We start from the raw sequence: 27,092 nt of genomic DNA on the forward strand, positions 1-27,092 counted from the left end.
CTACAAATACACAAATTCAGTTTTCACTTCCTCTAAAGTGAAACACTTTGTTTATTTGGGAACAAACTGTGTGGTTTCACATTTCAAGCTACCATTTCTCCCTCAAACAGGTGCAATATATAAGATTTTGCAGCACTGAATCTGATAGATTCGATCGGGTTATTGAACCAAATATGTGACTTAAAGTAATAGATCTTATTTCTGAGATGAGATGATGTCATTTTTATATCTGCGTGTAAAGGATGTTTGCTTCTCGTAGCATAAAGACTGCACAGGGTTGAAAATACGCCTTTAAAGTTCCATAATGAACACATTATATTGTGTTAGTTACTGTAACTATCCACTGTAACGAAGGCTTTTAGGTGGATTTAGAATAGAACAGAAATGTCTACAGTTTGCATGCTAAAGGCAGACGTTCGTCTTCGGCTTGCACGTGCAAAATCTGCTTTTAAAAAGGGTAAATTAAGACACATCATGTCACATCCGGACAGGACACATTAAAACACATTTACGTATAAACACAATACAGAATAAAAGCTGAGCTCCAGGTGCTCCATGGTGGCCGTCCCTGCTGATTAAGAGATTTCATGGCAACGGGGACAAATGATATTCTAGAGATGTCAATCTTTGCACAGGTGACTCTGTACCTGTTGTCCTGAGGGTTAAAGCACCACTGAAGCGCCGCTCTGCTTTGCCACGGTGTTCGTTGTGCTTGTTTGGAGCTGCCCAGTTTATTTACTTCTTTGCTTTTGCACTTTGGTGCTGGAACTACATCCACCCAGAACCTTTGTCTCCAGCTACAGTTTTCCAGGTGTTGTGTGTCCGTGTGTGTGTGTGTGTGTGTGTGTGTGTGTGTGTGTGTGTGTGTGTGTAGTGGACTGACCAGAATGTGTTTCTTTCTCATCAAACACAGTTCAAAATATTTGCATTTTTCCTCCAACGTGTTCTTTTACAGAATAAATATGTGTTTGCATTAAAAGATTCATCCATCCATCGTCTACCGCTTATCCGGGATCGGGTCGCGGGGGCAGCAGCTCCAGTAAGGAACCCCAATCTTCCCTTCTCCGGGCCACATCCTCCAGCTCCGACTGGGGGATCCTGAGGCGTTCCCAGTGAGGAGATATAATCTCTCCACCGAGTCCTGGGTCTTCCCCGGGGTCTCCTCCCAGCTGGACGTGCCTGGAACACCTCCCTAGGGAGGCGCCCAGGTGGCTCCTTACTAGATGAACCACCTCAACTGGCTCCTTTCAACGTAAAGGAGCAGCGGCTCTACTCCGAGTCTCTCACGGATGGCTGAGCTTCTCACCCTACCCTAAGGGAGACGCCACCCGTCTGAGAAAACACATTTCGGCCGCTTGTACCCGTGAATTAAAAGATTCATGTCTTGTGTTTATTGATTAGAAAAAGATTTCAAAGGAGAAGAGGAAGTGTTTTCTGTAAAAAATAACCTTTTCACTAAAACCTTTTTTTGTGTTTCTTTCCACAATGACACAACAACCGTCTTGGTAAATCTGTCGTGCAACTTTGTAACTTTTAAAAAACGCGAGTCAAATCAAAAGTGAAAGTTTCCAAACTGTTGCCGCCCAGACGCGATCGTCTCCAAAGGGTTGAGGTTGTAAATGTGAAACTGTAAAAAGGTTGACGCCACAACGACCGCAGGTAGGATGAGTGGAAACAACTACTCCCTTTTTATAGAAAAGAGAGAACTTAGAGGAAATAATATGTTGTTTTACTGCGGGGAAGTTCAGGTTGACCCACATGAAGCATGACACGTGAACGTTGTGTGACTATAACCTCTTTACATTAATGCATGAAACAAACAGTCAAATGTTTTATTTCACGTGAGGCTGGGGCTCTTTTAATTGCTTCATCTCATTGTGCACGGTTCCTATTTTAAACGGCAGCTGAGAAATATTATCACTAAGGTGCAAAACTCATAACAGTAGAAGAAGCAGAAGCTCATTAGTTACAGCAGGAAACTCAATTCAGATTATAGTTAGATGAAAGCCTGACGAGTAAGTGTGTGTGTGTGTGTGTGTGTGTGTGTGTGTGTGTGTGTGTGTGTGTGTGTGTGAGAACTTTTATTATTATTATAAGTACATGTTGAGAGACTGCAGGTTACTCCTCAGCATAGTTCTGCACAGCTTCAGTTTATGTTAATTATTCAGTATATTAATCTTTACACAAGATAAACAGTCCACTCAGATCATGTTTCCTCCGTCAGAGTCTCTCTCAGAAACCCTGAACAGTCTTCAACAGCGGAGAAGAAACAAGAGTCTTCCACCAGTTTCCTGCTCTGAAGGAAACATCTGAACTCTTCATCGTGAGCAGCGACATCAAACTCTTTACGAACACATTTCTCAAGTCAGAGACTAAAGAAATGATCCCTGAAAGTTTAGTCTTTGTTCTGGATGTTTCTCAGAGTCTTATGTCTGCAGACCACTTTCACTGCTGGTGAAGTCCTGAGCTTCACACACACTCTCCTTCTACAACCACAGCGTGTTGGTGACGCTCAGTGACAGCACATGCACATTCATGCTGTGTGTGAAGCGCAGGACTTCACCAGCAGTGAAAGTGGTCGTCTGCAGGAAACAGTAAATCACTGCAGATGTAGACAATGAAGTTTGTTTCAAGGAGGCCACGACTCAACCACAATTTCTGATCTAAGTGTAGTAAAAACATTTGCACTTTCAAGTGTTTCTACTTGTTCATCTACACAAATTGAAAATTGGCATAAAATCAGGTGGATACAAACACACTTATTGTTCTTTTTGTCACACACAAGTCCAGTTTTTGCACTTTTGTGACTCTGAGTGTGGCTGAAGCTTCTTGCAGCAGGTGAAGTGATGCACCTGAGGTTGTGTTTGTATAGCTCAGGCATCAAAGAGCAACGTTGCTTCTTGTTTTGGCTGCTGCTGCTGCTGCTGATGCTGCTGTTGCTGCTGCTGCTGCCTCTGCTGCTGCTGCTGCTGCTGCTGCTGCTGCTGCCAGCTGCTGCTGCTGCTGCTGCTGCTGCCAGCTGCTGCTGCTGCTGCTGCTGCTGCTGCTGCATTTCCACATCTCCAAACACCAGTTTCAAAGTTTTGTTTGGAATGAAAACATGAGATAAGACCGACTTCTTTAAAGCTCCCATGCACGTCCCATGATGCACCTGCACAGGTGTTTTCACTTATGTGGCCTGATGAGACGTCTTCTCAGTGTGTGTGTGTGCGTGTGTGTGTGTGTGTGTGTGTGTGTGTGTGTGTGTGTGTGTGTGTGTGTGTGTGTGTGTGTGTGTGCTGTCACTGAGAGTCACGCTGTGGTTGTAGGAGAGTGTGTGTGTGAAGCTCAGGACTTCACCAGCAGTGAAAGTGTTCGTCTGCAGACATAAGACTGTGAGAAACATGTGAGTGAACTGTTCATCTTGTGTAAAGAATAAGACTTTAGCTTTGTTTCAATTTGTATTGTTTATATTTTTATAAATAATAATTATTATACTTTCAGAAGTTTATGATATTTACACGTTCTGTTCAGCAGCGTGATCTCCACATTATCATCTGTCTCAGAGGTCTTAAACACTGTATGTAATAAACACCGCGGCATGTTGGGACATTTAAAATAAAGATATTATTTATAGATTAATGTGCCGATTATTTTACAGTTGTTCTAAAAATGTTTTGTCTTTAACATCAAGTTTTCAGTTTAATCTGATACATTAGAGGGAAAAGCAGGAACTCTGCTGAGAACTTAAATGTTTTGTTTGCAACTTTTAAGAACTTAAAATAATGTTTTTGTTTAAACACCATATGCATTTGGTTTGGATTTGGGTTTTAAAGGTCAGTGTCAATATATTTAAAGTGAATGCACAGATGACCAACGTTTAATTTGACCATTAACATAATAAATTACGAGTCTTTATTCTTTCTTATCAGAGTTGAAAAGCTTCCTGATGTCGGAGTTTCTCAACATGCAGGTGGAGTCGTGGGAGATTCATGAGATATAATCAGTTTCATATGTTTTATTAAAAAAATACAGTTTTATTCCTCTGTAATCCCTTTGCACTGACGTGGAAATCTAACACACGAGAATTTCATATTTAAATTCATATAATTATCAGGATTCATGAGAACTTTTGCTACCGAAACACAAACAAAGTCAGAAACAGTTTAAAAGCGTTGATTTAAACCACTCTTCTCCTGATAACAACCAAACATACATACAGTATTTACAAACACAAGAAAACACAATTATGATTAAATGAGTTCATAAAATGTGCAAAGAGAATCACATTAAGCTTAAATGTGCAGAGCTGTGAACACACAGGCTCATCTGACGTCAGAGATTTGACAGAAAAACACATTTCACTGAATAAAAACCCTCAAATTTAAGTCTGAAGTGAGTTTGGAGCGCTCACACATGATAAATGTCTCGTACACAGTCCAGTAGATTCAGTTCCCTGCTCAGCAGCACATGACACGTTCACATGTAAAGAGTTTCTTACACGTTCTGACATTAAAAGCTCAAATTAAAGTCACACAGACGTCAAAGTGTATGTATCTAACACGAGAATAATCCAACTGTTGGGAAACCTGCTTTTTATTTGTTTCATGTGAATGTCATCCACACGTAAGAGTTTCACAATCTTTGTTGAACTAAATGTATCCAGATCAGTTGGCAGAATGTTTTCTTTCCCAGAAAACATTCTGCCGTTCCTCTTCACCGCACGCGTCACATTTCCTAAGTAGAAACAAATGTGTCATCTCTCAGTGTGTTGGAGGAAACATCTCATTTTCCTCTCATCTGTTAGGCCTCTGTATGAGTTATGTGTGTACAACCAGTGCACTTATCTTATTAGATTATTTTTTATTTAATTTAAACTTTATTTGGTGTATATACATATATATATATATAATTTAAAACACTAAAGAAGCTTGTCACTGTCGTTAATATCATACAAAAAGGAGGAAATAGTGCTTTTGTTGGGAACTATTTTCAGCGGCGGATGAATTTGGTGCTCTAGTGAGTAGGAAGATAATGTATGAGGCTCATAAACACACAATACTTGTTAGCAGGAAAGTCAATGAGCCTCACACAAGAATGTTAATGGAACGATGAATACGTTAATAATGTTACATTAAGTTTGTTATTTATTTTACTTTATTATTTAAACTCTAAATTCATTCAGATAAAAGTCTTGTGCTTGTTTAGTCTGTAAGCTACGTTCAATCGTTCATCGCGACACTTTGCACAATCAAATCTGTCCGTACCAGTGGATCTTACATGATGTCCATTGTTGTTGTTTCGGTTTATAAATAACATTTAGAAGGTAACAGGTTCAGTGTACTGATGACACATGTCTACCTGATTCTGTACTAAAGGTGCACTTTCTTTCTCCTCCAGCGACTCGTCCTACTTGCAGCGCTAGTTGTCTGGCAGCAGGAAGCTGAGGCAGGAGAAAGGCAGATTGGAGAGGCAGTCTGTGTTGACGGTGACCTGCATGTCATGAAATAAAACTTGGCTCTTGTCGACGCCGTCACTGCTGCCCTGTTTCTTCTTCAGCTCCGTGAGCCGCTGGAGGATCAGCTGGTGTTCTCGGCCTCTCAGCAGACCTCTGAAGTTCAGAATAGCAACCAGGTGTTTCCTGCTGCAGGTGGAGGAGAAAGAAAACAAAAATATATTAAATAATTTTCTTCATTAATGTGCAATTTACCAGAAAAACAGAAGCACAATCTGTCACTGAAGGAGGCGGAGCTTCTTCCTCAGGACTTCACCAGCAGTGAAAGTGGTCGTCTGCAGACATAAGACTCTGAGAAACATCCAGAACGAACCGAGACTAAACTTTCAGGGATCATTTCTTTAGTCTCTGACTTGAGAAATGTGTTTGTGTCTCCTCCACTCTTCTGCTGCTTTCATTGCACTTGTTAGATCAGGAGAACCTTTATTATTATTATAAGTACATGTTGAGAGACTGCAGGTTACTCCTCAGCATAGTTCTGCACAGCTTCAGTTTATGTTAATTATTCAGTATATTAATCTTTACACAAGATAAACAGTCCACTCAGATCATGTTTCCTCCGTCAGAATCTCTCTCAGAAACCCTGAACAGTCTTCAACAGCGGAGAAGAAACAAAGTCTTCCACCAGTTTCCTGCTCTGAAGGAAACATCTGAACTCTTCATCGTGAGCAGCGACACCAAACTCTTTACAAACACATTTCTCAAGTCAGAGACTAAAGAAATGATCCCTGAAAGTTTAGTCTTTGTTCTGGATGTTTCTCAGAGTCTTATGTCTGCAGACCACTTTCACTGCTGGTCATCGATCATAAAATAATATTAGATAACGGGTACTAACACCTTGCACAAACCTTGCAGATGTGAGTCTCAGAGGTTAAACGTTCATGAACACCGCTCTCTGTTTTTGGGTTAATCAGTAAGTAAAACGTTCTCTCCGCGTCATTTCGTTCACTCTTATTTCATCATTTCCTCATTCTCCTGGTTACTTTAACTTCAGTTAGTAGTGTTTCAGCCCAAAAGGGGGGATTCCTACTCAGCTGTAATCTGCTGACCTCTTCATCTCCTCCATGTAAACAGAAGCACCTTCGTCTCACACCACAGTTACAAAAAGAGGAAACGTTGACACTTCAGGCATTTCAACTAGAAATCAGGAAGTAGGTTAAATGTCTTCACACTGGAGTTTTTGTGTGAGTTTTTGACTTGTTGAAAACAACTTTTCAATCTGCACTTCGCTGTTTTACTTTAAACCGGCCTGATTTTTAGGGAGGTAACTTGTAGTGAGACCCCCATCATTAATAATAATAATAATAATAATAATAATAATAATAAGCTTTATTTGTATAGCACCTTTCATACAAGAATTGCAGCCCAAAGTGCTTCACAGCGAAAACATAGTACAAGATTAGACAGAGCATTTACAGTACAGTAATCACAGTGTTGATTTAAATGAGTGTGAAGTACCAGAATTAAAATACTATAAAATAATAATAATAATAATTCACCATTAAAAGGCTAAAGTAAAGAGATATAAAATATCACCATTAAAAGGCTAAAGTGAAGAGATATAAAATATCACTATTAAAAGGCTAAAGTAAAGAGATATAAAATATCACCATTAAAAGGCTAAAGTAAAGAGATATAAAATATCACCATTAAAAGGCTAAAGTAAAGAGATATAAAATATCACCATTAAAAGGCTAAAGTGAAGAGATATACAATATCACCATTAAAAGGCTAAAGTGAAGAGATATAAAATATCACCATTAAAAGGCTAAAGTAAAGAGATATAAAATATCACCATTAAAAGGCTAAAGTAAAGAGATATAAAATATCACCATTAAAAGGCTAAAGTAAAGAGATATAAAATATCACTATTAAAAGGCTAAAGTGAAGAGATATAAAATATCACCATTAAAAGGCTAAAGTAAAGAGATATAAAATATCACCATTAAAAGGCTAAAGTGAAGAGATATAAAATATCACCATTAAAAGGCTAAAGTAAAGAGATATAAAATATCACCATTAAAAGGCTAAAGTAAAGAGATATAAAATATCACTATTAAAAGGCTAAAGTAAAAAGATATAAAATATCACCATTAAAAGGCTAAAGTAAAGAGATATAAAATATCACCATTAAAAGGCTAAAGTAAAGAGATATAAAATATCACTATTAAAAGGCTAAAGTAAAAAGATATAAAATATCATTATTAAAAGGCTAAAGTAAAGAGATATAAAATATCACTATTAAAAGGCTAAAGTAAAGAGATATAAAATATCACCATTAAAAGGCTAAAGTAAAGAGATATAAAATATCACTATTAAAAGGCTAAAGTAAAGAGATATAAAATATCACCATTAAAAGGCTAAAGTAAAGAGATATAAAATATCACCATTAAAAGGCTAAAGTAAAGAGATATGTTGTTAGTTTACTTTTGAAGATATTGAGCGAGCTTGCCTCCCTAATGTCTGCAGGTAAAGTGTTCCATAGCTTTGGTGCATAATTGATAAAGGCTGCATCCCCAATTTCTGGGAACATTTAATAAACCAGTAGTGGATGATCGTGATGTTCTTGGGGGCACATAGTTGATTAGAGAGTTGGCAGTGTAACTTGGTGCGGTTCCGTTTAGGGCTTTGTATACAAGAAGGAGGTCCTCAAAGTCAATTCTAAAAGTTACTGGAAGCCAGTGTAGAGCAGCTAACACTGGACTGATGTGGTCTCTCCTCTTGGTTCTAGTCAGCAGCCTCGCTGCAGCGTTTTGGATCAGCTGAAGTCTTTCCGTTGTTCTTTTTGGGAGGCCGGTAAAGAGTGCATTACAGTAATCGAGTCGGCTTGAGATAAAAGCATGGATTAGTTTTTCAGCTTCCTTTTTATTTATAAATTGTCAGATTTGAGCTATATTTCTAAGGTGGAAGAATGATGTTTTTGTCACCTTGTTTATGTGGGATTTAAAGCTTAGATCTGAGTCTATGATAACACCAAGACTTGTAACTTCAGGTTTAATCAAAGGAGTAAGTTTCCCCATGTTATTCAGCATTATCTCTCTTTTTGTTACAGGACCTGCTCGTAGGATTTCAGTTTTGTTCTCATTTAATTTTAAGAAATGAACCCGCATGACCTCTGACCTACCAGGCACATAAAGCTGCTGGATCAAAACAACCTTCTGCTTTTACAGCACAAGCTGATGTTACTTTGTGCTTCGTTGAACGTCAGGGCTAGTTGACCATTAATATGTTTAAACTTCAGATAGCCCAAATCTCACCGCACACTTGTTATCTCACCCCCACTCACCTCTACATTGTCACTTTAATTTGTCTTTATTCGTCACATTTAATGAACGTTTATGATAAAAACAACTTGATTTTATAGCATCTGATCAACACGGAGCGATCATGAAGTATAGTAAGAGTATTTGTGTTTCACTACATTTCAGAGACAAGTATTGTACTTGTTACTCCATTTGTTTGTTGGATTTTATTTATTTTTAAGTTTATTAATGTCGATGCGATGCTTTATCTCTGGATATTTTCTCCAGTGACGAATGAACGGAAGGTAAGTTAAATTAAATTAATAACTTGTTTGTCCATTTAGTTTTATATCCCAGCACAGTCTCACACACCAAACAGTAAGTGGGTTTTGCACTTATGTTTTAGTGTTTCTGCGTTTAATTCTGCTGTTGAAGCAGGTTTGTAACGTAGAAGTTTTAAATGCTTACCTGAAGTCGGGGTAGTGCTCCACTAACGGCTGCAGATGGTTCTTTATGTCCGTCTTGTTCTTCTGTTGGATGACGTCGCTCAGGTCGTCTCCGACAGCGTAGAGCCACTCGTGAGTCGACTTCTACCACGGAAATAATATCCAGTTAAGTTTCAATAAGTGTTGTGCTTTTCACCAAATCAGGACTTAATGCTGCTTTTACTTTTAAGCCACTTTAAGAATGTTGTCATGTTGAAATAAACCTTTCCATAAACTTAGTAACTAAGTTAAAGAAATATATGAAAATTGTTGGTTTACAATATTGACCTCTGACCTTACCAAAAACAACCAATCATGTGAGAGAAACAATGTATTTGTGAAGACACTCTCTAACATAATACTGAAATAAAATGTACAAACAAAGTCTTCAGAGTTATCACACTGGAGCCTGGATGCTACAGATGTTTTTGAGTTGCATCATGGGAAATGTAGGACGCAGCTGTATTGGAGCTTGACCCATACTGGGGAGTAAAAGTAAAAATTAATGACTCCCCGAAAAATAAAGGAAGTTCAATACTAAATCATATTAAGTGGTGGAAGAAGTATTCAGATACTTTATTAAAATAAAAAGTACCAGTACAGAAAGGTAAAGTCCTTCACTCAAAGTTAAAGTGCAGAAGTATTTTAAGATAAATGTCCCCTGTGACTGATATATAATATTGTATGTGACGTTATTAGATTTTTATATTATATTATTATTACTATTCAGGGTTTTTTTTTTCATTGGATATATATATTCTATTTCAACTTATTGTTACACTTTATTCTCCATAATATTTTCTTGAATTAATGTTTCTGTCCATGTTTTTATTTCTATTTTCCTTTATTTTAAAGCACTTTTTTGTACATTTCTTGTACGAACGGTGCTATACAACTAAAATGTATTATTATTACATTATTTATTTTACTTCTCTGTTCTTTGAAAAGGTATTTAAATGAAGCCTTGTGAAGTTTAGAGGAGGAAGTGTCTCTCTGAAACATGACAAGGGGCAAAACCTTCTGTATGGTCGTGCAAATGATGCTGTTTCCGTTGACGGGGAAGACGAAGAGTTTATTACCATGTCCTGTAAAAACAGATCTCTGAGTTCTCCACACTGCTCGCGGATCTTGCTCGCCGCCTTCTCGTGTTTCCGGTTCTTGCACGAGTAGTTATTTTTCATCAGCTGACCGACGTATTCCCTCGTCACGTGGAAGTGCAGCCGGCTCGCCAACTCCTGTTGCCGGGAAACACAAACACACATATAGAGGGATGTTGCAGAATAACAGGATGGGCATTAAGGGGAAATGTAAGTGTGGTGTCCGTCACATGACAAGCAGACATCAGATGATCTAAACTAACAACTCCACTTCCACCTATTCATTCCTGCATGTTTTCCAGGCTTCGCTCCTTCTCGCCATAATGTCTTCCACATCCGGCTGAAAACAATGGTGCCCAAGTTCACTGGAAGCAAGCGGGTTGAACTAAAGAGTAAATAAGGATTTCCTCTCCTCACCTCCAAAGCCATTACAAAACCAAACCTAAAAGTGATACATGTCGGTGAAGCTCATCAGGATGGGCTACATGCCAGTGAGTCTTTGGCCCTAACTGGGAAATGTGTCATATCATATCCCACACTTTAGCATGTAGCCATTCATCATTAAGAGGTGGGGGGGGGGGCTTTCCTGTAAGGGATATTGTTAGCCTGGTACATTAAGATAATAAAGTGGTTGGTATATGCAGGAAATCCCCGCCGACAGCTTCCTCCAGCCCGTCTCCTCCTCCTCTTCCTCCTCACTGATGATGTGCAGAACGACTCTTTTGGAATATGGCGCCCCATAAAACTTCTCTCCAATGCATGAGCAGTAACCCCGATCTAGTTTACATTAATACAGATGTTACTGGTGTTTCTCTTGTTGTGTATGTGTAGCCTCGTAGGCCCTTGTGACACTTGTTGTATGTGTTTATGCGCTGCAGTGAGCAGCTTATATTTAATTTGTTTGTTGGATTTATATATAGTTTTGTTGTTCAAAAATAAAATACTTTTTTAGATTCCTCTGATAAGTAGCGCTGAACTACAGCGACTACATGAATGAGCTTCATGACTGGACACTAAGAGGATTTGTTTCATGTTTGCATATCCCCCCCCGCTCCTCACCTGCACATGCGGGGGCCTCAGGAGGGCACAGTGCTGAGAGAGCAAATCCGTCCGGCTGTAAAGCTGTTTAAAGTCTTCGTCAGTGGTGAGCCACTTCCTCGTCATCATTCTCCTCAAGTACGGCTGGAAATCAGAAAAAACTTTATTATATATAATATGTATATGTTATATATATATTATATGTAATATGTTTACTGCGTTATTCTCCACAGGGTTAAAGGAGGTCATCAATGTTTGTATCTGCTCACAGACAGAAGTGTGAGCAGCACGTTGGGTTTTAACAAGTCCTTTTGTAACTTCCCTTTAGGACGACACATCCAAACATTTTCTGAAATATAAATCTGTATCATGATTAGGCACGGGGACTGCAGGAACATTTTCATGTCACGATTATAGTTTAAATTATAGATTATAGCAAAAATAATTGCGATAATGCAGATAATCATCAAAATGTGGTAATAACTCATAAAACCATACCTTACATTTAATTAAGAAACTATTATTTTTATTGCGTCACAGATAAAACACATCATTATTTTAGTGAACATTAAAAAATAAAATAATCTTAAATAATTAAATAAATATTATAAAAATAATAAATAATATAAATATTCACCATCATCCAGATAATGGAAATTAATCCCGATTAATTTATTGTGAGATGTGACGACACTACGATCCCTATGATTTATATTAAATAACATTTCACATGACAATAAATCTGCAGCTTTGATGTCTTTTTGATGTATTTTATGTCTTTTGTATCTTCATTATTTTATAAATAAACTGAACTTAATGTCCTGCAGCTCATTTAGAAAGTCACTAATGACCTGTTTTATCTTTTAGATTTGACAACTTGTGAGATTTACAGCACAATCTTACACAATCTTACAGTCACTCTTCTGTGATTCTTGACAGCAAGGGACTTGCTTGAAAGCATCTTTGTTTTCTTATGGAAATTCAGGAAAGAAGCATCCATTTCTTTCCCCTTTTAGGAATAGACGCTAAAATAAACTGCTGAAAAAAACAGAACTGGGCTTTAACTTTGAATTCACTAAACTGTGATTGTACCTTGACTTCCTCTTTGAACTGGTCCTCCAGCAGGTCCATGAGCCTGAAGATCAGCCCCTTTGTCTCCTTGCTGAACGCCTCCACCTCGGCAGGACAGGCGTCCCTGTACCCCTCCATGTGCTGCCTGCAGGAGCACAAACAGCTTCACTGACTGAGGTCATAGCGCACAACTCAATCAGTAAATACAAAAACTGCTCTGGTGAAGAACATCTGACTTACTTACTTGTTAGTAAGTTAAGCTGCTTTACTTTAAACGCACAATATGTCATTTTGTGCTGCTAGGTGTCTCATAATCAAACCGACGTCATAGCAGTCAGCTTCTCCCGGTTAGGATTCCTTTATCGTTTATCGTTCAAGAAGTTTTTACCGGGAGCCGAATTATCCGCAGAAGTCTCGTCCTCCAAACAAAACCAACCTGCTGATTAAAACCAGTGAAATCACTGAATAAAGCCGATTCATGTTAAAAATCAGTGTTTCTTCAATGATGTTTGGCTGCCGCTAACGTTTGCTCAGCTTGTTTCTCTGATAACTTAAGATCCAGACGTTCGATGACTAAAAACCTCATCCGGGTGAATTATATAGTTAAAAACGACCAAGATAAAAACAAAACATTGAACAAATGTTGCTTAAAACTGGATAAAAAGTCAGTTTATGAAGCTTCTTGCAGTAAACCACAACGCTCACACTGCTCAAAGGGGATACAACGGCATGACAGAGTTCAAATGTTTTGATTAAAACTTGAAAATTGTTGGAAACATTCGGGATAAAGTAAATACTTGCTTTAGTGTTATTCAATTTTTATATACAAACACATGAAAACACGTTTCTATGAATGTACGTTACAACAAATGAACATTATCGAGGTCAAACTCCTCTAATCCTCTTACCCTCATAATGTAAGATCTCTGTTTTAATAACATGAAGTATTGTGTATGTGTACTTTTACATGTATATATTGTGTTTTTTACTGACTCTGGGTAATGTGCACTTAATAAACTGAAGTTAAAGAGGTTAAAAGGTCAAGCACAGTCTGACCTGTGCTTCTAAAACCTCAGAGACATCAACTCTGCAGCTATAAACACTCAGCGTTCACGACACGTATCAATGTCCTTAAAGGACCAACATCTGCTTCTGTGACTGAAAAGAAGCAGATGGAGAGGTTTTTAGAGGTTCAGCAGGCTGTACTTTCGCTTTCCCCCACTTAAAACACAGCAGCATTTCACATTCACAGCCCTAATTCCCCGAAATCACGTGTGGCGGCACACTCTCCACAGGCTAGCACATGATTGCCTCTCACAGATATAACCTCTTTATAAGTGAGTATGTACTGAGCCTCTGCATGTTAAAGAGACATACCTCCAAACCAGCCCAAGACTCGTGACTTACAAAGACTTGTGCTTGAATCTCATGTTGTTCACGTTGGCACGAATGCTGGGAATCTCCCAGTGAATCTAAAATAGCTCAGAGATGAATCATCCAAACAAAAGCTCTCCATAACTCTCTATTTTTCCAAACATCCTCCCGATGCTTTTTAACCGCTTGTTTTCTATTTAGGAAGCTGCAGAAACGTTAACTTAAAATCATCTCTTTAAAGCCACTAAACCAAAATATGAGCAGATTATTAGATTGTTGGAACATAGTGCAAAAGCAGCTTCTGTTGTGGGTAACCTTCAAAATAAAAGCACAAACACTTTACAAGTAGAGCGCAGTGTTGAACATGGATTCACTGACACTAATACCACACTATCAAAATACTCCACTGCAAGTTAGTCAAAGTAAAAGTATGTAATCAGCTACTTAAAGTAAAAGTATGAATGAAATGTTGCTTAAGTGCTTAAATTATAAACACAGATGAGAAAATGTAAAGATAAATGTACCAGTTTGAGCTTTTATTTTGAAGGTGAAAGAACTAAGAGGCAGAATTCCTTTTATTCTGGTAGTTTAGCACCCTTGTACTAAACACGTGTGTACTCTTAAACACTCTTTAAGAGTACGTTTTAGTAATTAGTATGTGAATAGTTTCTTTCTTGGGAAATTCTCGCTGAATGAATCTGGTGACAGACCGGGCACGTTACTTCTTCACGGTGCCTCAGGGGAGTAATTTGAAGAAGTCATGTGACTTACTGTAAAGCAGTGAAGCAGTTGATGTATGTAATGTGATACTCGGTCCAGAGAGGCTGCGGTCTGAGAGCGCTGCAGTGACGCTTGAACTCCGCCTCGAAGCTGTGAAGAGGAAAGAGGAGAGGGATGGATTCAGCCTGTCAGGCGACTACAAGGGTTTTAAACTCCCACTTCTGTTTTATCTTGAAGGCCTCAGATGACCTTAAATATGTGGGTCAAATGTACAGATTTCACAAACCTCTTGGGGAACTCTTTCAACTCTTGGAGGCAGGAAGTGATCACTTTCTGTTCCAGCTGAGCATCAATACGAGAAGAGTTTGAAACTTTCCCCTTCACTATCTGCAGAGAGGAAACCCAACAGCACAGTTTAACACTAACACTGTTAATATGAAGCTCTCTGCTGCCTCCACGTGGTGCAGTCCCTGCAGTGCATCATGCACGAGGGGGGGGGGAACACGTCCCACTACTGTCATTTTGACTTTTGGATATTTTCTTTTGTTTTTTTTAAACACACTTTTGTTTTTTTCAAGCAAACTAAATCCCAACAAAAACTGTGAGAAGCATAAACTTGATTGTATTAAGCCACACAAAAACAAAAGTTACATTTATTAATATATAAATATTTAATTTTAATCATTTTCTTAATAAAAAAAGGTTCACATCTTAAATTAAACTATGATTTTAGTACATTTCTTCCAATAGGAGTTTATCCGCAATGTATGTTTTATTACTATTTCTTATTATTACACTACAGGCACACTTTCATAGTTTTGAAAGTACTTTCTTTATACAATATATATATATATATATATATATATATATATATATATATATATAATTCTCAGCTTTTTACAGGGAATTTTTGAACACAAAAGAACATTTATAATATTTTAGGATTTAATTCATTTTAATTTTGAGAAGATGCAAGCATCATGTCATATGTCATCCTCGATATCTATAAAAGATGTCGTCCTACCGTCCAGATGTCCATGTGAAACTGACAGTCCAGGAAACCATCGTCCTTCTCCGCAGTCTTGCTGTCCGTCCAAACTTCCTCATTTTCAAGATCAATGATTCTTTTCAGTGCAGACTTAATTTCCTCCTGCAGAAACAAACACACGAGACACAAGGTGGAAGAGTGTGCAACAAGATCTGCAACATTATTTTAGCTCATCTTCCCCTCGGCGACTGTAGACGTCCTCCATGATAATCACAAGGTAATGATTTACAAACGTTTAGCTGTTTGTATTGGATGAGCCACATTAGAAGGTCAGAGACGTTGTTTTACTTCAAATCTTTGTGCTTTTATTTTGAAGGCCAAACTGGAGGGCAATTCAAATAATGTTTCTAAACATAATACATTTATAGTTACATTTTATACTTGGTTTTAATTTCCTAGATGCTGATTTTTGTAGGTATTTTCATCAGAAAGTTGTGAAAACTTCCGAGAATCCGGACCCTCTGGTAAAATTAATTAAATTCATCTTGAATGTAACCTGATGAAGGTCTGAGTACAAGTGTGAAGGTTCTTTTTAATCTCTTGCACATAAAATAAACATTTTATTTCCAGCATGAAGGTTCCTGAAATACTGAACCCTGGATGTTTTTATGTACACAGACGATGTAACTTCAGACCGAGTGCTCGTCACCTTCACTCTGCAGCAGTACTTGTCTTTCAGCGTGTTCAGGTGGTCGCCCTCCAGCTGCAGGTCAGCGCTCTCGTCCTTCATGTCCGGCTGCAGGGAGAGACTTCCCATGATCCTCTCGCTGCCCGGGTGAAACGAGACACATTTAAAAACAACACAGAACGTTTGGGAAACATAATCTTGCAGAAAGACAAAGATATTTAAGGGTAATAAAAATCAGATCACATTTTCTGAAGAGATTTGCACTTATGTGTATGAACACTGCTGTTACAGTATGTGTGGAATAAAAAGATATTTTTTAAGGATGTTATTTTGGATAATGTGTGAGAAATGTGGACGCGACCTGATTTAAATTCTTCCTTTTCAGTCGGGCCTCCAGAGTGTTGTGCCTCCGTTTATTTTTAGTCTCCCGAATGTTGTTTGTCGTGGCCTGATTCAACAAATAGTGTCATCAGTGTTGCTTTTTTTTTTAATCTTTCCCCCCTCTCATGCTCACTGGTGCTGTGATGGTGTGTTCGGGATCTTTTAAACACGTTCGAGCTGCAGGCGGGAAGTCGAGATGTGTTTATAGATGATTTTTCTTTCTGCAGGAAGACGCTGAGTCTGTGAGATGTGGCCCAGATGTCGGGAGTCACCCCCTCTTTCTTTCTCTCCTAATACTGCACCATACTTTAGCTGTATCTAGTTGTGCTCACATGATGCATATTCCTAATACATTTGTGTTTAATCTAATTTAATTATAAGCAAGATATATATTCAAATGTATATTATTATATTGTAATTCATTCCCACTGCTGCTGCAAGCCGACACAACCACGACGCTTGCAAACTCTGCAAATGAATATATTTTATTGACTGACTTTAAGTCCACTGACCTCTTGTAGCGGTTGATGATCCAGTCCAGCAGAGAGTAAAAGTCCTTCAGCTCCGTCACCTGCAGCTCCAGCTTCTTCAGGTGCTGCCCGACGACTCTGTGGTAGCTCCTCACGTAGGTGCTGAAGACTTTAAAGCTGGGCGGGTACGACCGCCGCAGTTCCCTCTTCACGCTCTCCAAATCCTCCACGATGGTTTTACCCAGCAGCCCCAGATGAGCTGCCAACCAGGAGGCGTTCTGCTCCATCCGCTCCAGGTGAACGTTCTCCACCTTCACCTGCACACCCTCGCCCACCGCCTCCCTCCACGCCTCCATCCAGCTGTCCTGGAGCCCGCTGGGTGTCCCCGCTCTCCTCTCCTCCTCTTGGATGATGCGGGCCACGAAGACCAGCAGCATCTTGTTTCTGGAGGGAAGAGAGTTGGAGTCGCGCACGATGGTGTTGACTTTTTTCCTCAGGTCTCCATAGAGGAGGTTGAGGTCTTTCTCCTTCTTGGACAGCTCTATGGACGAGTCCTCGCCGCACTGTTCCAACTCCTGCTGGAACTCCTGCCGCAGGGCGAGCAGGTTCAGGTGAGCCTCCTCCAGCACCTCCATCTCCACCAGCTTATTGATCTGCATCACTAAGAGAACACGGAGAAGAGACACTGTTACTCTTCCTTCATTTGTCCAACACACACATTCTCCTAAAATTGGAAGGCATCATCTGTGACCCTTGTGCCTCACTTTAAAGGTCCTTGTGAGCCGAACGTCGACTCTTGTATTAAGTCAGTGCAGAGGTGTCTGCAGGAGTTACCTTGTTTCTTTGAAATTGGATCTTTGGGGGACTTTTTATTCCTGCACCTCAAAGGAAGCAAGTGGTGTGTGTGTGTTGCTTTCTATTCTCTTTGCCATAAATGTATATATTTAATATGATTTTCCTATTTTCCTCAGTCCTGATCATCACTACCCATTTTATTCATTCTTTCAGAATTTCAACCCTTGAAATGTTACTTTATTTACATATCTACAAAAACACAAATATTATTATTATTTTCTTTTTTTCATATAGTCTGGGATATGAAAACCAAGAAAAAAGCACGTATTAAGTGCAAAATGGCTCAATCTGGTGGCAAATAGTAAAAAAGAATTGAAGCCGGGGCTCTTGATTGAAAGCATGCACAAAGAATGTACATCAGTTTATTCTGTAATTGTGGTTTTAATGTGTTTCAGCGGGGACATTTGTGACCTTAAAGGTCTGAGTGTCTGTATTTCGGCTGCACAGTGTTTTAGAGACTAACTATAGCAGCTGAATAACATTTTAAACCCTTGCCAGAATGTTTGCCTGATGCATTAATACAGCCAACATCATCGAAACATTAAAGAGGCCTAAAATGTCCGTAGGGATTTGGACACTGACTGTCTGCAGACAAAGTGTGTTTACAGCAGGAATAAGATTCTAACACCGGCTGCTTCTGTTGCCAAAACAGAGAAGGAGACAGGAAGGTGTTTGGGGACATTATGAGAAAAGGTTGAATTCATAACTCGCAGCTACGAATGTCTTTCAACACTTTTGCTTTATGAGCCATGGTTTAATGTATATTAAAGAACCGAGGATTACCAGCTCACCATGAGTACAACGTGCCACAGTTGTGTGTATCCAAGTGTTCTTTGATAATAAGGTTACAGGTTATGAGATTGTACCTGACAGTGGTGTGTTTGGTATTTCTGGCAGCGTGTACGACTCGTCCATCTCCTCCCACACCGCCTCCTCCTCCTCCTCCTCATCCATCTCTTTTTCCTCCTTCCTCTCCTCTGCCGAGCCTTCGGAGACGGGGACCAGCAACTCCTGTCTGCCGCTTTTGTCTTTCTTGCCGCCAAATTTCAGGCTTCGACGTATAGATGCTCCTCTTTTCATGAGAGAGTCTCCGAACCCGGACATGTTGGGATCTGATCGGATGGAAAACACACAGTTTATAGATGGACTTTTCTGTTCTTCTGGCCTGGGGCACTTTTGATGAAGTGTCCACACACTTCATTTGGGTATCCACTTACTTTTTTATGTAATGGTGAAAAGAAACAAGTCACGTAGATTAAAAACACTCTCTAAAACATTAAATGTTGGTAGAACTTTAATGCCAGGAAACATATTGATATGAAACATTGGTGCAGTATTAAATGATTGCTTTACCTGTCTTTGGGCGTGTCAGACCTTTGCCTTTCTGCGGAGCGCCGTTAGCCTCTTCTTCCTCTTCTTCCTCTTTTTCCTCTTTTTTGTGGAAAAGGCCTCCGATGGTCCTGCGAGGGGACGTCGCCGGAGAGCCAGCACTCAGACCTGACGGAGAGGCAAAACGTTGCTCAGTAAAGCTTCCTCGTTCCACAATCACATCTCTCTTTGTCGCGCCAGTAAAACAAATAGATTTCAGTTCCTTAAGGTTCATATTTCCGTTTATATACGAGTGCATGACTGCGGAGTGTTTGTCCTCACAGTGACCGAGAACTAAAACAACCACTGAGGAATGCAAAGATTAAATCTTGATGAAGGCAGGCAGGTCCGTTTGGCTCGGCTCCAGAGTTTAAAAGAGAAAGTCACGAGAGAGTTTGTTGCTGACATTAAATAACATGTAAACTGACATGAACGACTGTAACCCTGCTGACTGCTGCACACATTAAAAACTGTCAGGGCTTGCATATAAAAACACATTGCAGGGTGTTTTCCTGTCAAAGCTTTGTGGTGCCGCTGCGTTTAAGGAGAAATAAACCCTAAAACACTTTAATACAGTTTAAAATAGCTCACCATCTGTTCTTCTTGCACATTAAGACGAGTTCTGTCTGGAAAACTTCTGAGATCAAATAAAGAGAGCCTGATTGGTAATGATCCAATCAGCCAAGATGTAGATGATGACGTGACTCTGTGTTATCACGATCTAAATGAAGCCTGATTCTGCATCTACGTCGCTTCTTTCTCAAATGTTTCACAAGATGATGAAACTCCTCCAGATTATTTATTCTAAATGTCAGGTTTGCTGCAACTCTGAGTTCTTTAACATATTTAATATCTATGTTAGCTGGTTTTAATTCCTCTTGGCTCTTCTAATGACTGTTTTTAATTGTATTTAAATGTCCTTCTGTGCTGCGTTTACTTCCTCAAATGTGTTCATCTGAAAAAGCTGCTGCACAACTAAATCAAAAAGAGACGACAGCGACACGTTTCATTGTGAAGGTCTCTGATAACATCATATAATGTTATGGCGCTACATCATTAAAGGTCACGTGTTTAATGAGTGACGTCATTGTTTAAACCCTGCGCGAACTTCCTGATGAGGTGAATTACAAATCACTGACCACGGTGTTACTCAAAGCACATCACGCCAGTTTCTGTTTGTATTATTACCTCGTACACTCCCTTCATGCAAAACAAGTATGAATGTGTCCCAAATAAAGTCTCACAAAGAGATGATTTCATTGCAGCGAGGAAGGTTTTGTTTTGAGAAGAGAGAAACGCTGCTCGCTCGTCTTTCTGCTCGACGAGAACAACCTGCTTTCCGGCTCTTCCTGAACTCTTTTCCCACACTGTTGCTCTTTCCACCTACACACGCAGTATCACCCACACCTGAGTGGGACGAGTTCACACACATTGTCTGGTGGGTGTTAAAGGGAATTCTAATTTAAAGGGACAGTTCACCCCGTACCGCTCACCTGTGGCGCTCTTCATCAACAGATTGTTTAGTGTGAGTTGCAGGAGATGTTCTCTTGAATAGAAGCAGCAGTGATGTCTCAGACCTTGTTGTGACTGGTTTTGTGTAGGAACTATTTTCTTTCGACCGAACTACACCCGCCAATGAGCGCGCAAGAGCCTCCAGTCCATGAGTAGATGCACTTGATACCTGATACTTTAAAAATGTGACGCAAACAGCTTGTGGTGACATGTCGGCCAGATACGGCGGCACACAAACACCAAATCTTTCCTCTTCTTCTGACCTTGAGAGGCCACATTGCTGTCCCTGACTACCTTTTCTGACAGCCATAATGACGGTACTCACTGGGTGACAGAGGCAGTCGCAACCCCGAATCATTGCCGGGCGTGACCTTTGACCCCTTGCTTCCGGACGACAGCGGGCTCTTCTCCGACGCCCGGCGGAAGCTGTTTCTGATCGTCTGCAGCATGCCTCCGTTGCTCGCCGTCTGCCCGTTGCTCTTGAGGGACACATTGTCCTCGTCTGTGTTTTCAGTAGCCATCATTTGTGACATCTCATCCCGTGAAGTAACATCCACCTGTGAGGAAACAGCGTTAAAGGTGAAGCGTCTGCCTGCACCCAGCTCTACCAGGAAGTGTGTGAGACAGCAGCTCAGGTGTTCTGTTGAGTCAGGAGGGACAGGTGGAGCGGCTTGTTGACAGACATCACAGTGCAGTTCATGTCAACACGGTGAGATATGTTGTAACAGCCACATGCTTCTCACAAGGACTCGTGCGTTTCCACTGGGGGATGTCCCAAAATCCCATTTTTGTCCTGCTCACTTTTATAGTTTCAGTTTGATTTGTATTTATAAAGTCTCTCCTCGGTGTCCTCGGGCTGTCCATGTCACATCCTCCAGATAAAACCAGAGAGGAGGTGATACAAATGTTATCTTAAAGTCCCCTTCTTTCTCTACAAGAAAGGTCAATATTTTAAGTTTGAAATCACCTGACACTACACTTTTCAGACTTTGTGTATCTGCTGATGTCTTTGGCTCTACAGAACATCAGATACTCACTTAAAGGTAAATCCAGCATTTTCTCTGGGATGTGAGACCGCTATAAATCATATCTGGCAAAGATTCATAACCAATTCTTTCCAATGATTGCATGTAAAAGACTAGTTTTTAATTTAATCATGAGGATTGTTGTCATGTTTATGATTTGTTATTGTATAATCTGGCTTGTATATGTATATCTGGGCCCTGTATGTACACGTGCACATATTTCCAGCTTGTCTCTGTGCTTCTCTCTGACTGTGTGTGTTTGTGTGTCTGTAACTGACTATGTAATGATGCAGATTACATCTTTTTAAGAACTCCTTGAGTGCACTCTCTACCAATGAGCTCCGAGGTCTCCGAGGCTATAAATAAAAACAACAGCGCCTGCTTTTCCCGACGGACACAAACTCACCATCGGTCTTACGGCAAAACAAGCATTTTTCCAGCTACATCTGAGCGTGTTCCCTCGGGTGTAACCTGACTGTGGGTCTTATCTGTGCTACTGTCATGTGCTTATCAACTCCAAGCTGCCCCGGGTAAAAAACAAACTCTCTGTAGTGCATTCGGGGTAAACAAACACACCACAGTCTTAATATCTCAGTGAAGCTTTGTGGCAAAGATGCAAGCACAACATCTGCATTAACAATTCAGAGGTGTATGAAGCATTTCTATTTTTGTTCTGTTTGTCATAACGTTACACGCTCTTGCTTGTATATTATCATGTTTATTTCCATACTCTACACGTCCCTTTTGACTTCTTTTCCATTCACTCTAAATTTATTTTCAGTGTGTTTCTGTGTCATATGTATGATTTTAACCAGTTATACCTCTTATTACTGTATACTGTCGCATTTCTTAACGCTATTACTGTAGCATTACAGTAATACATTTAATTTATTTAAAAGGAAAGTCAAGTTTTATTATTATTTGCCCAATAACATCCAATAACCCACTTTTATTACTATTCATATCAAGTTTGAAAAAATCATAATTTCCCACACAGAATCAAATATATTCTGGATTAACTTGTTCCAGCTCTTCATGGATTATGATTCACACATTTAGTTTTTGTTTCAATATATCTCGCTAAACTTATATCAAACGTATATATCAATGTAAATATTTGACATCCAGCCACGTAGATCTTTGTGTGGGCGATATGCTGTGTGAAAGAAAGAAAGGCAAACCTAAAAAGTGAAAGTAAAAAAGGAGATCACCAACGGCGCTTTTTGCTTTCAGTATCCTCCACTACAGCACTTTATAACTACAACTTAACTACTTATTCATTTGGATGCAATAAAAGTTCCAGTAGAGGCGGGAAGACGTACATTTCTTTCTAAACTTTAACTATTTATTATCTTTTTTTTTCTTCTATTAAATGCAATTTTAATGTTTTGTTAATGTCTTATGTTTAATATATTTAATATTTCTGTAAAGCATTTAGAATTGTCTGTATGGTTCTCTATAAATAAACCATTTTTTTTAAATATTATTATTATTTAAACATCAATAAAGTAATCCTCTTTATTTAAAATAAAGCAAAAAATGACGTCTTAGTCTTTACTGTTGTAAAAATACAGATTTCTTCAGTGTTTGTGAGATTGAAAGAGAATAGAAGATAAATATGAATCATTATTATATAATGATAATATAATTCTTTGTAATTACTAAAATAATTAACTCTTGAATATAGTTTCTTTAGTAAAGTCATTGTATAAAACACCTGTGCAAATATAAGCCATATATAAGATCATTATAATCAATGAATGGCCACTTTAAACAATAGAAGAACTCTATTATATCACAGGTAATAGAATATGACACAGGCCTGTCCAGTCATGTTGGATGTCGAACAACAGTTTAGGATCAACCCATTACAAAGTCACCAATGTGCTGATAACAGTTTGTAACCTGCTTTAAACCTGCAGAGCACCTTTGTTTCACCAAACAAAACTCATTCATACGACTAAAGAAGCAACAATCTGTTGGATTTCAAAGACAAATATGTGACTAATGCACATAAACTGTACATTAAAGTGAAAGAGTTACAGCCTCATACTGCATGTTGAGAAAGAGAGTTAAAAAGGTGTCGCCTTACCTGCGTAGCTCAGGTAGAAACTCACTGCCAGCTCTCTTTCCGCTCTTTTATGACTTCCACTCTTACCTGCTTTCACTTTCTGTACATTTGTTGTAAATCCAGTTTGGGATAAGAATAACGAGATTAATCTACTATTAAGAGGGTGAACAGGCGGAAAAAAGAGATTTGTAAGAAGTAGAGCAGCCAGTTTCTTAACTCACCTGACAAAGATTACCTTTCTGCCTCTGCTGTGATTAGTGTTTGGAAAAAAACAGAGAGAGGGTGAGTTAATGATTAAACAGATATAAACTGAAGGTGTGCAGAGTTTAAACGGATCTTTACAAGCTGTTATAATAACAGGATTTGTGATTATAGTAAACGTTTTTGTTCTTAAGAAAAAAAAAGATCAGTTTACAGGTAGATTGTTTTTCTTACCTGGAATGTGGCATTAAAGCATGCGACCATGTTGCATTTAAGAGCCCCCGTAAACTCCTGTTTCAAAGTCTTCAGTCATAAACTAATAATGATTTAGCAGTAGTGAAACAAGTACTCAGATGCCTTACTTAAGTACGATAATGTAAAAGTACGAATATTAAAAGTACGATAATTAAAAGTACATTAATGTAAAAGTACGATAATTAAAAGTACATTAATGTAAAAGTACGATAATTAAAAGTACATTAATGTAAAAGTACGATAATGTAAAAGTACATTAATGTAAAAGTACAATAATGTACTTTTACATTATTGTACTTTTACATTAATGTAAAAGTACATTAATGTAAAAGTACAATAATGTAAAAGTACGAATATTAAAAGTACGATAATGTAAAAGTACGATAATATAAAAGTACGATAATTAAAAGTACATTAATGTAAAAGTACAATAATGTAAAAGTACATTAATGTAAAAGTACGAATATTAAAAGTACGATAATGTAAAAGTACGATAATATAAAAGTACGATAATTAAAAGTACATTAATGTAAAAGTACGATAATTAAAAGTACATTAATGTAAAAGTACATTAATGTAAAAGTACGATAATGTAAAAGTACAATAATGTAAAAGCACATTAATGTAAAAGTACATTAATGTAAAAGTACAATAATGTAAAAGTACAATAATGTAAAAGTACATTAATGTAAAAGTACAATAATGTAAAAGTACAATAATGTAAAAGTACATTAATGTAAAAGTACAATAATGTAAAAGTACATTAATGTAAAAGTACGATAATTAAAAGTACGATAATGTAAAAGTAAAATAATGTAAAAGTACATTAATGTAAAAGTACAATAATGTAAAAGTACAATAATGTAAAAGTACATTAATGTAAAAGTACAATAATATATAAGTACATTAATGTAAAAGTACATTAATGTAAAAGTACAATAATGTAAAAGTACGATAATGTAAAAGTACAATAATATATAAGTACATTAATGTAAAAGTACATTAATGTAAAAGTACAATAATGTAAAAGTACATTATGTAAAAGTACAATAATGTAAAAGTACATTAATGTAAAAGTACGATAATTAAAAGTACGATAATGTAAAAGTAAAATAATGTAAAAGTACAATAATGTAAAAGTACAATAATGTAAAAGTACATTAATGTAAAAGTACAATAATGTAAAAGTACAATAATATATAAGTACATTAATGTAAAAGTACATTAATGTAAAAGTACAATAATGTAAAAGTACGATAATGTAAAAGTACAATAATATATAAGTACATTAATGTAAAAGTACATTAATGTAAAAGTACAATAATGTAAAAGTACGATATGTAAAAGTACAATAATATATAAGTACATTAATGTAAAGTACGATAATTAAAGTACGATAATGTAAAAGTACAATAATGTAAAAGTACAATAATGTAAAAGTACAATAATGTATAAGTACATTAATGTAAAAGTACAATAATGTAAAAGTACAATAATATATAAGTACATTAATGTAAAAGTACATTAATGTAAAAGTACAATAATGTAAAAGTACGATAATGTAAAAGTACAATAATATATAAGTACATTAATGTAAAAGTACATTAATGTAAAAGTACAATAATGTAAAAGTACATTAATGTAAAAGTACAATAATATATAAGTACATTAATGTAAAAGTACATTAATGTAAAAGTACAATAATGTAAAAGTACGATAATGTAAAAGTACAATAATGTAAAAGTACAATAATGTAAAAGTACATTAATGTAAAAGTTCGATAATGTAAAAGTACAATAATGTAAAAGTACAATAATGTAAAAGTACAATAATGTAAAAGTTCGATAATGTAAAAGTACAATAATGTAAAAGTACATTAATATATAAGTACTCCGTTGCGAGTTAAACTTCTGCATTAAAAATTGTATTTAAAAGGTAAAATAGTAAAATCAGTGAATGAAGTCTCTTTAAACTCTTCTTTAAAGGTCGTCAATGATAAGTGAATAATGATTAATGGTGAGAGATGTTTAAGTTCCACAATGTAAAAACACTCCATTATTAAAAAGTATGTAAGTATTATCAGCATCTGTGCAGAATATATTCCTGTTTAAAGTTAGATTGTCTGAGAAGTTCAGAGTCTAACAACTCATAGACATCTCAAACATGACACGGGGGCCCAAGTTAGACATTGTGTTTTTTTGTAAGGGGCAACAAGCTAGCAGTGTTTAGCATCACTGGTTTAATCTTTAACAATGTGCTGTATCAATGGGTCACGGCAGTGGAGCCACTACATGATGGTTTCTCAATGTTCTGAATATGAATCCAAATGATTGTTAGCAAAGATAAAGCGGCCTCACTGTGCCTTCCACACGTATGTTTAACAACCAAACATGTCTCTAATTATTATTACATGCAGCATAAAAGGTATGTTTACAGAATGTCATGCCGTTTGCGTCCACTAGAGGGAGATATGTGATATATTTGTTTCTAGGGATGATCCAGAAATGATTCTTATGCAGTGGTGGAGGCTCTGACCTCACTTGCATTTTTAAAATAGAAAGTTAAATTACGTTATAAGTACATAAGTATACATATTTTTATTGAGCTGCAGTTCAAACAAAGCAGGTTCGACATCTGCTGCAGCTCTTTGGCCAAGAGAAGATCAGCAATGTATATTTCCGGTCCACATAAATGGCATCGTGACCAACTGTTCCATCTTATGGTGTGTGAGTGTGTGTGTGTGTGTGTGTGTGTGTG

General features: G+C 37.7%; 1 protein-coding gene and 2 non-coding genes across 5 annotated transcripts; all 3 read right to left on the reverse strand.

Annotated features, from left to right (window-relative positions):
- Window positions 1–2,196: 2,196 nt before the first annotated feature.
- Window positions 2,197–2,403, reverse strand: LOC115027936 (small nucleolar RNA U3). The gene has a single exon (XR_003834433.1). It is a non-coding gene; the product is annotated as a small nucleolar RNA U3 (small nucleolar RNA).
- Window positions 2,404–3,982: 1,579 nt separating this feature from the next.
- On the reverse strand, window positions 3,983–22,303 carry exoc3l4 (exocyst complex component 3-like 4). Of its 3 annotated transcripts, XM_029460791.1 has the most exons (14): window positions 22,215–22,303; window positions 21,109–21,340; window positions 19,257–19,400; window positions 18,770–19,015; window positions 17,091–17,709; window positions 16,219–16,336; window positions 15,546–15,671; window positions 14,808–14,908; window positions 14,573–14,671; window positions 12,449–12,572; window positions 11,378–11,500; window positions 10,301–10,456; window positions 9,205–9,326; window positions 3,983–5,623 (listed from the first exon to the last, which is right to left on the reverse strand). In XM_029460791.1, exons 1-14 carry the CDS (start codon window positions 22,215–22,217, stop codon window positions 5,401–5,403), a joined length of 2,436 nt encoding a protein of 811 aa, XP_029316651.1. In that variant the 5' UTR covers window positions 22,218–22,303; the 3' UTR covers window positions 3,983–5,400. The 3 variants fall into 3 exon arrangements, with proteins under 3 accessions (XP_029316651.1, XP_029316653.1, XP_029316652.1); XM_029460793.1 differs by lacking the exon at window positions 21,109–21,340 and having other exon boundaries at window positions 22,215–22,273; XM_029460792.1 differs by lacking the exons at window positions 21,109–21,340; window positions 22,215–22,303 and adding an exon at window positions 20,765–20,831.
- On the reverse strand, window positions 6,033–6,238 carry LOC115027935 (small nucleolar RNA U3). The gene has a single exon (XR_003834432.1). It is a non-coding gene; the product is annotated as a small nucleolar RNA U3 (small nucleolar RNA).
- Window positions 22,304–27,092: the final 4,789 nt, after the last annotated feature.

Source organism: Cottoperca gobio, chromosome 22 (genome assembly GCF_900634415.1).
Source record: "Cottoperca gobio chromosome 22, fCotGob3.1, whole genome shotgun sequence".
NCBI lineage: Eukaryota > Metazoa > Chordata > Actinopteri > Perciformes > Bovichtidae > Cottoperca > Cottoperca gobio.